At 36.0% G+C, this 12,168-nt stretch overlaps 1 protein-coding gene across 1 annotated transcript in view; it reads left to right on the forward strand.

The window, feature by feature from the left end:
• Positions 1 to 12,168, forward strand: part of FRK (fyn related Src family tyrosine kinase) — a 45,689-nt gene that overhangs the window by 13,022 nt on the left and 20,499 nt on the right. Inside the window, exon 2 of the mRNA XM_064649720.1 lies at positions 6,881 to 7,002. Within this exon, the coding sequence (XP_064505790.1) occupies positions 6,881 to 7,002 (122 nt within the window). The remainder of the gene's footprint in view (positions 1 to 6,880; positions 7,003 to 12,168) is intronic.

Here is a 12,168-nt window from a genome sequence, read left to right on the forward strand (position 1 = left end):
ATATTTGTGTTTACGTTTATGAGACAGTAAATTTGTACTGGACTGTAAGAGGAAATTCCTACCCTTGTGGTGGGTTTAAACCAATTTACTCACTATTGAATTTTCCCTTATCGAAACAATCTCAAGCAGTTACTTAAACTTACTGTAAAAGGCTGCGAAGCCCTGGCAGCCCTTTCTTTTTGGTAGAGCTTAGTATTTCTAACAAAAACAATGGGGTAACATGAAACAAAGATATTTTTTAGACCGAAACAGACCTTGTAAGCTCAGAGTCCTTTTTGACACCTGTTGCCCTCTTCTCATGAGATCTGTTATTTTCCAAAACTGTATATTTCACACTGTAATGATTATTCAAAGAAAAATCACACTGTTGATCTCAAAGTATGGAAAATACAGTGAAACTATAGACAGCCACTTTCAAACATACAGACAGATTTTTAAAAACATACATAACATAAACCAGTGCTGCTCTGTTGCTTTGATAGATTTCTGCTGCTAACATAGCATAGAAATGAGCCTTTTAATTTTTCACAATTATTCACATGTTCTATGTTTTTCTCAGTGGAAAGAAAAGCAAACTTATTTCACCCACTGTCATTGTGAAAAGACTCAGAAACTCCAAGTCCTGCACATGATGCGTGCAAGATAGTCTTCATTTTAGTTTGTGAGAAGTTATTCAACAACAAGGAGCTGAGTAATATACATGACTCAGATTTTTACAAAGCAAATTTATTGTAGTTGCCAAAGGTTAAGTGTGCTGCCTGACTTAACCATTCCTGAAAACCTGAATTTCTAGTTTCGCTTGGAGGAAACTAGATTGTGATTATGGTAAATAAGTAATCAGGACTGAGCTGTGTCACTATATATATACAATTAAAATTACTTTTTATTTTAAGTCCAAGTCAGTTACTTTCTGCAGTGTGTTAGGATTTCAGATAATTTACTTATGCAGATAGAGAAGGCTGTTGTTACCTAAACATTTAAGAACTCCCCCTGACTCACTTTTTGCTGATGGTGCTTTGGTGAATGAGGTTTAAAGCAGTGATATCTGGACAATAAATATGTGATGAAAATTAATATTAAAGTATTCTCTTGACAAGTACAAAAAGTAAGTGGTGTAATGAACTAAGAAAGGGAAAGCGAAAAGAACTATATAGCACAATCCTCACAGTGGATATTCTGTGAAATTTTTTCCCCAAGTAGGGCTGAAATAGCTACCAAAAGCACATGCCCTGTGGGAGCAGGGTAAGACAAAACCCAGCGTTTTCTGAGCAGTGCAGCAGCTCAGGCAGCAGCAGGTTATTGCCCTTGGGCACTCAATGCAGTCCTCAGCTTGGTCTTGTCTTTATTTTCTCATTGTTGCCTATTAACTCTGGTTTCCTGTCTTTGCTCCATCCATCCACATGCATATCCTGTGGTCCTCTCAGCTTTGAATTTTTACTGTCCTGTTTTCTCCCTTCCTCCTTGTGTGTCCTATCCATTCCTTTATCATTAGCTTTAAATTCCTTCCTCTTAAATTTTGTGTTCAGTATCTGATAAAAAATGACAATGAGAGACAGACAACATTCTAAATGATCCCAGGCTTGCCTGTAGAAGGAGGTAAGGAGGAAGGGCTCTGTTTTCAGAGGACCTAAACCGCAATCTTAGGTTTTCTAGCCTCTGCACAATGAAAATCTACAAGCCCTAGAGTAATCCCTAACTTTTCGCTATGTAGATTCTTGTGCCATATCTGAGAAGGCTTGTGTTTTTGAAATGCCCATGAAAGGAATCTTGCTTGCTAGTGTTCATCTTCATGGTTTAGCCTGACTACAGATTTTGTTTCTTCTCTTTTTTTTTTTCTTTCAAAAGCTGTCATCAGGTTCACTGTAGATTATAAAGGGAAAATTGAAGCAGCCAGCACTCATCTCCCACGCTTTTTCATGAACGCAGCTCATCATTTGTAAAGCACATCTGTTTCTTAACTATGTTATATCTGGAAGGCTTTCATCTTTGCAGTAATATTTCCTAATTTCTTGAAATATCAGCTCTTGAAGAAATGCTATTACTTCATTAGTCTTATAATTAAGACAGCCTAATATTTTCTATCAGAAGAGCTTGTTTAGTTGCTTTTTCCAGGCTTTACCTGATTGGGTGTGAATTTTCCAGGGACATACCAGGCACAGGCTGCGTCTTTCTCTCCCTGAAAGCAAAAAACATGGCTCAGAACAATATAAGAAATCCTTTGTGCGTGTACTTTGGAGAAGTAGGAGAGATTGATATTTAGGAAGGGAGATTCCTGTACTAAAAGTGTGTGCTTTTCTGCCATCTGAGAAAACTTTGTTTTAATCAAACCAAGGCTTTGGAAATACAATTACACTTTATAGGTGATAACCAAACATATTCATTAGAATTTGACAGCTGCATTCTATGTTTTTGATATTTTGGAAAAACCCAGCAAGTGCTTGGAGCCTTCCTCTCAGTACAGAGAGGACTTGCTGGTGGTTCCCTTGGTAACTTCTGCCCCTGCTTCTGCACTCTTCTACTCACAGCAGACTGCAAACCTGTCATGGATTAAAAGCTGGTTCAGCAGCCCTTTGTCCTGCACGGATGACAGTAGTGAAGAGCGGTACACACAAGCCTGTTCAGGTTTCCCTGTGCTGAGTAAGGGCACAGTATGGTCATACGATGAAAGTAATTGAATAAGACCCTGGAGGATCTCTCTGTCTCTTCAGCTTTCCATGCATCTCCCCTTGTCTTCTCTGGCACAGAAGTTATCGCCTATTGCTGTCCAAATAAATTACTATATACTGTACATCATTAAATTCCCTGAAAGATAGGCCCTGAACTTTTCAAGCTGGACATTCAAAATTAGTGGAAAATGTTTGTAATAGTTTCTTATTGTCTGTGCTGTTTCTCCACTGCAGAAAAATTTTATAATCAGAAGTGCCACGAAAAGAATGTAACAAATGTTTGTAAAACATTGTGATATTACAGACATGAACATTATAATAGAGGATGTTAGGAAATAAACCATTCATGTAATTTTGTAACTGGCATTAAGACCAGAGGCTAAACAATGTAGAGTAAATAAACTCTATCTACACAATGACGAAACTAGAGGGCAACTATTGATTGAACAGCATTTGTATTAACACTGTAGGGAGCACTGGATATGACCATGTAATTAAAGATGGTATCATCCTGGATTTTCCTGAAAAAGGCTGAGTGGGTGCCTTGAAAACAATATTAATATTGTCATCTCCTAACTTTGGAGTTCTTGAGTTTGCAGTTACAGCTTTCTATGACAGTAGATTTTGAGGCATTTAAAATGTAAACTTCATGTACTGCTGTAGCTTTTCTTTATTTGTTTTAGCTATTACACAAGCTTTTTGCATTCCAGAAGAAAGTGGGATATAGGTTGTTTCAGTATATAAAACATTTTTTTTTGTCTTCACCCAAGTCTTTTGCTCTAGTTACAGTCTCTTTGCTCTTCTCAGTCTAAGAAACCTCTTCTTCTCCTCAGCCTAGTACTACAGACACAGTTAACACACTCCAGTTAATCTTCTGGAGGGCCAACTAACCTGTTTGTTATTGACAGTTGTTCTATAATTGAGACTTCTGGTTGAGAACCACAGGAAACTCAACAAACCCTCTCAGCTGCTGACATTTAGCAGTCTCGTGAGATGTACCCTAACATGAGAACGTAAATCCCAGCTGAAAGCACTTATGAAAAATGAGACGCAAGATGCCTGTAATGCCACAAAATGCTGATCCAGGGATAGGATCATGCTGTCTAATTTAACATCTTCAGTCATTTTTGAAAATAAATTTCATGTGAATGATTTTCTGCTATTTATTCTGTTATGCCTCCAAGCTGTTTCTCAGCATTTTTTCTCCCGTTTCCTCCCTCTTCATTCCTATTGTAATGATCATGACTTCTGTATGTGGCTGTATCTTACTGCTGACTCAGTCCTCAGGATTTTCCCTTTTAACTGAACATTCACAAAATTAAGAGTATGTCAGAGACCTCTGCTTCTAGCCTTGTCTTACCTCCAGTGTCCTGCAGCTTGCATGAGAAACTGAAATAATCCCCCCTTATCACATTTACAGCTAGTTATTAAAGCAAATTCAGTGACTTCAGATATGACATTGTGGAGTTGATTCTGATTTTACTCCTGTACATATTAAATCTAAATAATGGTAGAGGATAAAATGGGAAGCTGTGCTCTGGTGAACCCTAATGGAAATGGGTGAAACAGTCAGAACTTCTACATCATTTTCTCTGTTGATCTTCAGTGTAGACAACAAAAGAGCAGTGAGAGATCTGCTGAATTTCCAAGGAAGTCAAAGACTGTAGCTGTTACTTCAGAGCTGGTGTTTAGCTTGGTCATGAGGATCTTACCCACACCCCAAAAGGCTGTACTTAAATTCAGATGTGCTTTTGTTAAAAAAAAAAAAGTGAGTAACCAATTAAATTATTTGCTTTGAAGTTAAAGGGTTGTTTTTTCACAATAATTTTGCTTTTGGTACTCTACTATTATTATTGTTAACTTATTTCAATGATTTTGAACTAAGAATCAGATTTTGAAGTGCTATCAAAAGTAATTTTCCCTGTATTTTTCTGAAACATTTTAATCAGATCATATAAAGTCAGGCAAATGAGGTAATATACAATATGTGTCCACTTTTCACTCTCCATAATAACTGCTTCAGTTACACTTACCTTCCCAAGTACTGTTGCTCTAATTATCTCATTTGGCAAGTTAGGATCTTTTTAAACTGCTAATTTATCTGGAGTCAGAACCTACATATTATATATCCTCCATATAAACTTTAATGTAATTTAATATTGATTTAATGAAGTTTTTCCAACCAAGTAAAAATAAGCATCTAATTTGAAAGGGTTTGAAGTCAAAGAAACAGATACTTGTGCCTAAATATGATGTACTTATGTGTTGCTTTCCAAAATCATGATCTATATCATAGACACGACTTTACATACACAGCACAATACTATTTTAATTTGTATTTCCCAAATAAACCAATAATTTCCCCTTATTGCATACACTGTATTTTTGCTCATATTTTCAGCACTGGTAATTTGAGTTACTAACAGTGTATGTTCAAATGTTGAGTCATGTAAAGACTACATTTTGACTGTCCCTAAAATTCAACTTTGCTATTAATGGATTAGAAGGTCTTTTGGGTTTGGTACAAAATTAAATTCTTTTGAAAAGATGTTCTCTTCTTAGCCCATGAAACCCCCAAAATTAAACACCTCTTCTTATACATTCTTATGAGAATCAGTCACTTTGAACACTACTAAGTGATATCTTATAGTTCAAGGAGAAAAATATTAGGTTGGTTTTTTTTTTCAGATCATATATTATTTTTAAGATGTTACTCCCAGAGCAGGTATATTTAGAAATTTCAGAGATATTCTAATTCAAATCAGGGTAGACAGGTTTTCTTTGGGACTGGAATAGAGTTGAACTTGTCCTCTTATTCCTTTGACAAGAACCTCAGTCAAGGATTTGAATATTTATTGATTACTTAGTTTTCTACAGTCTAAATAATGAATTAATTAAATTAATTGGTTAAATTAATGAACACAGTTGACTAATTAAAATTACCACTAACATATTCCAGCTTTCTAATGAGATGACTTTCCTGCCAAATATGTCCAAATCATCTTAAAGTCAGAGGACAGGAACAAGGTCTGGAATATCTGTCTTTCATTTTCTTTTATTAACAAAACATATTCAGTGTGGGTTAGTGCCGTCTGTATTTCCCTCTTCTTGTTTCCTCTTTATTAATACAAAACCATTTATCAGTTCTCATGCTTGCTCAGCCAAGGTGTCACCTAATGTTCTCATTTATTTCCACCATTCCTCTTGATGATTACAAGCCTTGCAGGTACTAAAGTAGTCTGTTGATGACTCCTTCAGTACTTTTCACAGTAATTGACAAAGCAAGTAGTTAACTGAATAGGCAACTTACTTGTGGTGTGATACACTGATTTATATTTAAAGTTTGCGTAATAGGTTTAGCTATGATACCTATTTATCACCATTTACTTCAAATAAGGGGTGGAGCTAATCTTGGAAAAAGCTTTGGAAGGAAGCTGAATGACTTCTCAGTTGAAAATGCTGACTCATCTCTGTCTTATTTACATTTAATTTAAACTCAGTGCAAAACATCAAAAGAGCTACCTGCAGAGGAGGAAACTAAAACTATTGCTTAAACAAGCCTTTGTGAACTACAGGTTTTAGTGAGAGAGGAAAAATATGCTTTAAAAGGCATACATAGGAGAAGATTTTCACAAAACATGGATGTTGAGATGTTTGCAGTGACATGAGGGACATATTGGTTTTGTTTGTCAAACAGCAGTAGAGCTGAAAAATTACCAGTAACTTATTTGTAGCAGTGGAATAGGAAAGGCTGCAGGGTGATTTACACCTTGGAACCTGAGAGCCCTTTGCAGTTTCAGAGATTTTTGGCTTTTAAGATGTTGGAATGTTAGCACATACCTGCACCTCTACATAGTTCAAGTGCCATCAATGGACTTGGTATCAATTTCTGCTAGTGCAGCCTTGGCAAAATTTCTTGGTGATTTTTTTCTGGGACAAAACCAGTTTGTTACTTCTGAATAGTTTTTCCCTTGAAATCAGTAAGACCTTCCATTAGCAGTAAAATCCAGATTTCACTCAAATGTGTAAGCAACATTTTCTAGCAATAATTTGTTGTATAGTTCTGACTGTTTCCCCCCCCCCCCCCACTATTGATATTTAATTGGCAGAGCACAGATTATCTCATAGTAAATGAGCAGCATGTTTATAAAAGCTAAACTGTCTTCCTGGTATGTTTCACTGAATGGTAAAATTAATTGTTTTTATTTGTTCAGATGGTTCTTTGGCCCAATCAAACGAGCAGATGCTGAGAGACAACTGTCATACCCTGGAAACCAGGCAGGAGCCTTCCTAATCCGAGAAAGTGAAAGTCTAAAAGGGGAATACTCACTCTCAGGTATATCCTAGCTTTTCATCTAAAGTAATGTTTTAAAAATTTCTTGGGTGATCTGGGCTTTTTAATTTTTGAGAACCATAAACTGTGGGCATGAAAATGAAACTAAGTTTGTAACAATATTTATTTCCTGGGAGATATTTAAAGAAAACTTGGCAAGAGTAGTTTGAGTTTATATTTTATAGACTTTGTTTATCAATATGCTCAGAACAGAAATTAACTTTTTTATGCTTAGTACTTCCAGTGTTCCAGCTGCCTTAAAATAGATAGTATTTTCACAATCAAAGCACAAAAATATACATTGCAGTTGTACCCTACTGTTCTGATTAGCACACAAAATAAAAATAAAAGCATGTTGGCAGATATCTGCAGTTTAAGAAAAAAAATTTCTCCTATAGCTCACACTTAGGTTCATATTTATTTGTCTTCATGGGTAAAATCATAGATCTTCAAAGCTGTACTTTAGAATCCGTCATGTTTCATTGAAAAATGTGTTGTAAATATCAGTAAAAAATTAGATTTACGATGATGATGCATTTTGAAATTTATTTAAGTCCTTTATTTGAATCTGAGAGATTGTCTAATAAGGACACTTGTTAATAATTTTACTCACTCGCATATAAGTACATAATTTTTTTTCATGCTGTAGATATTTGCCATTTTAAGTAGTAAATGTGGTTGTTCATTAGTTGTTTTTTGTGAAAATTTTCCATGAAACTTGTCGTACAACTATGAGTCCAAGAGCATAGTGTTGTCCCTGAGACAATGAGGATCTACATCCAAGCTACCTAATGTGCTCTACCTATATTAATTTCAGACACCAGCAAAGACTCTTGATGTTTGTGAATAAACTATAAGTAGTCACATGCAGAATTATGTCAGTAAAATGAGAGGCACCCTGTGCATAACCAGATTATTTCATAATGACTCCTCTTTTGCCTGGATACTTGTGTCATTCAAATGTTCTGAACATTACACAGAAACACAGCTTAATGAACTTTTGACACATTCTTGCTTTCTCCTTCCCACTTATAAGGAAAGGGGATATACCTGCAATATCTTGTGGTAATGGAAGGATTGCTTTTCGTTGCCAAGACAAAGAAATGTGAAGTGAAAGACAGGGAGTTTTATGAGATAAATGTGATATTTACAGTTCTGGGAGAGTTCACTCCATAGTTTTCAGTTTACCCTCAAGGAAGCTGGTTCTTGACATAAAGTGCCGAAAGGAAAACTACCATCAGTGAGGAATCAGACTACTCCTCAGCTGTGACAGAACTGACCCCTGTGCATGCACACTTTCATCCAAGGACTATATTATAGCCAAAGACTTTGCAAAATGCTTTCTCTTCGTGTACCAACTTATTGATGTGTTACATGGTTTCAGTTTCCTTCAAGTTTTCTTCATCAGTGAACTGATTTCATCCAAGGGCTGGGCTAGACCAATAACAGTGTGGTGTTATGCAGGGAAGGACAAATAGGCCTGTATTATCTTTTTAATGCTGGCATTTGAATATATGACACCTTACTAAAAATCAATGAAAAATCTTCTGTTTATGCATCTAGGAGTGGAAATGCAATTTCTTTTTATTATTCTCCAACTACAGGCGTCTAGGAAAGGTTCAAAATCTTAATTATTTATCCTGCATCCTAACCACTTCTCTAACAGGAAGGCAGCAGTACTTTAGTTAAACTATGAGATACTCCAGAGAAAAATCCAAGACAATGAAAATAAATATTAGGCCAGCATTTTTGGTACGATGAGATTATCTTTTGATGCTGCTGTTTAGTTTTTCCACAGAAATTTTGGATAGAAAGTTTATTCTATCTGATTTAGTATATTTGATTAAATTATAAAAGCCTGTGGTAGCAATTTTTCTGGTTTCTGTATAAGCTTATTCAGGAACAGGAGATTTGATGATGACTGATAGCAGCAAGATATGAAACCATCAGTGTGGATTTCTTTCTTACATTCTAAAGCAAATGATGAAGAGGTTTGTGTTGTGGAAAGTATTAATTGGAAAGAAGTTTGTTTAGTTCATCAGATGCTATGGAGAAGGCAGTTTTCCTGCATCTCTCCTCTTTATGCCATCAGAAGGAATTATGAGACACTAAAGTTGAAGCAGAAGGATAGCTTCTATCTCCATGGTAGCTGATACACTGACAGGGGAGAAGTCAAAACCTGGTATTTTGGAATATGCCCTAATTTCTGTTTCCAGTTTTTTCAGTGCAGACTCCCAAAGTCCCATCCTCTGTAGGTCTGGTTGGTTTGCTGTTTTGGTTTCATTTCAGAGTAGATTATAATGGCTAGAAGAGTGATAACCTGGCATTCAGAATCAAGGTCTTTAAGGAAATGTTTTAATTCTCTATCCAGCCTAATATTTAGGTGCAATAAAGGTAAAAAAAATAAGAGATATTGAAAGGGAAGAGAGATTTTTACTCAAGAACCCATGAACTTACTTTATGACTTTCATGCTTGATTTCATACTCATATGGGCAATGTTTAAAAGACTTGATGTTAATTAGGGAAAAAAATGATCTCCTTAAGAAAAAAAAAAGCAAACCCTACTTTTCATGAAAATGGTACTTTTCACCTCTAACTTGGGAAAACTCTGAATTTGTAAGATTTAGATAGTAAGTAACTATTTAAATTAAAAATAAAAAGTCATATTCAGAAAGGCTTTTCTCATCTGTGAATGGTTAAATAGAAAACTCATCAAACCAGATAGGCCACTGAGATGTGTCGCTATAAATTAAAGTGTTTGACATTTTAAAAATAGGTTTTCCCATTTTAAAAATGCACATGTTGTCAACAGATTTTTATGTTGATGACTCCAGCATCTGGTGTGAAATGTATTAAATTTTAAACACGTTGGTGGCATCTTAGACATTGCTTCTTTTTAATTAAAAGCCATAATTTAGATGTGCTCAGCTTAATTGAGTGTCATTGCCAATGATAGCAGGAAGCTCTTTACTTAGCCCGTCACTGAATAATGGTATCTAAAAGACTTATTGCATTAAATAACAATGTAAATGGTTTGTGTTTTCTTCAAATTTTTTTTCCATGCTCCTAAAAAATATTGTGTGGTTTCCTCTAAGCCAGACTGGGGTTTAGCATAAGAAAAAATAGCTAACTGTTTAAAGAAGCAGACTCATAGGACTGGCAAAATCATGGCCACAGTAAGAGAATGATATTGGATCTGCCTCTGCACTTGGTCTGTGCTGATGAGGGTGATCTCAGGGGTCAGTCTCCTCCCACATCCACCTGGGGCATGGAGATTGAGCAAAGCTCGTGCTGGCAGTGCTGCATGGGCAGTGCTGGGGGAGCACAGCTGACAGGAGTGATGTGGGGACACAGCGTTGCTGGCGGTAGTGGTGCCTTAGTGTCTCCACGATTCATTTGGTGAAGATGTTGACTCTGCGGATGCCACCATATGTTTTTCTGCCCTGAAAAAGAGTAGTAGGTTATTTTATTCTCTTTCTTCAGGTGGCAAAATCTACTTCTGCTTAGTCCAATCATATGCAGATGGATTGCAGGGAGAGGAGAATCCTTCTGTTAAACTGAAACCATGTAGAAATCTAATGGGGAACTGTGATTCTTCTGGAAAGGGCAAGTTGAATTAAAAAACAGTCTTCAAACCCAGCTACTGTCAAGCTGTGTGAAGCTGAAGTCATAATCCTATCCTGATAAGAAGTCTGATATGGGTGTAGGGATGACTGGAAGGGGTTATGACTAGCTCTTCCCTGGGTGACATGTGCTTTGTATCACCTCAGCAGAGGAGCCACACCATGTCACAGAGCTGCAAATGTGTGGTGCAGGAGTTGTACAGCCAGACTCAGCCCTGGGATACAAGTAAACAACTCCCTGTCAAATACTGCACTAATCTCAGCTACTTATCACAAGAAGAGATGGTATCAGTGCAGAAATTTTCTCCAGCTTCTCCACACACATCACCACCTGACCTAGATGCTGTCAATTATAAGGCTTCATAGAAGTCTCATTTAAGAAATTAGAGCACATCCTTCAAAACAGCTCTTGCATGTTAGGTGCTTCACAAGTAATAGTTATAATACTTCTAATAAACAAAGCAGGTAGTCAAACTACTATTACTTGTGATGTACAACTGAGACTGAATTAACAGTCATCCTGTTGTCCTTTTACTCAATGCATCATAAAGACTTATTAGTTTGTCCAGATCAATTTTCCTGTGAACTTGGGAAAAGTCAGCAAATTTTCAATCTTTTGTTACCTAATTACTCTTTACTTCATTTTGCTTCAGCCCAATTTCCAAATGATACAGCACAAAAATATGCATGTATTTTATAATTATAAAAAACTACTTATGGGTGTTAATTTAAAATGAAGTGGCATTTGAAAAGTGTGATGTATTTATCTTTATCATCTCGATTTCATTTACAAATATTCTTATTCCCGGTCCTCATGATTGGAAATTCTCAGGTCCCTAAAAATGCTGCCTGGGGAGGAGTATTTTGAACAGCTCCTCTCTGCCCTCTGGTGGTCTTGGATGACAATCTCACAGTACAACGCAAAACATATTTGATTATCCACGATAGTTCTTAAGGAAGAAGAGATTTTCCTTTTTAACTTGATCACTTAAATAGTGAGAGAAATTATTCTTTATATGAGCTTTGTTAATTGCACGCAACCAATAAATTTCTACATACAATATGCAACTTAACAATCTTCTATTATAACCAAAGTGTTTGCCAAAATCCACGCAAAAAGGATGAGACAAAGATTAAATAAACTACTTAAAAATTTTATTTTATTTTATTTATTAATGGTACAAAAACCAGAGCATTATTCACCTGATTTTTACATATTCCAAACACACACAAAACTCAAAAGATGGGAAGATGTGAGTGCTTTTCAGGGAATTATGGCCATGTGAAGAGTATATCTGTTTCCTTTAAAATGCCTACCAGCCCAGCAGCTGCTATTTGAAATGTTGACATTGATAAAGGAAATATTAAAAACTGATTAAATGATTACTGTGAATAAGATGCTTCTAGTTTTGGTGTCTTCAGAGATGGTAAACATGAGCTACCTCACATAAGATGCATTTATGTACTTCTACTTCGGTTATTATGGTGCAAGCAAGAATCTCCAAACCTGAATGGCTGAAGATTGATAGACTCAGTATTAAGATA

Source organism: Pseudopipra pipra, chromosome 3, assembly GCF_036250125.1.
Source record: "Pseudopipra pipra isolate bDixPip1 chromosome 3, bDixPip1.hap1, whole genome shotgun sequence".
Lineage (NCBI taxonomy): Eukaryota > Metazoa > Chordata > Aves > Passeriformes > Pipridae > Pseudopipra > Pseudopipra pipra.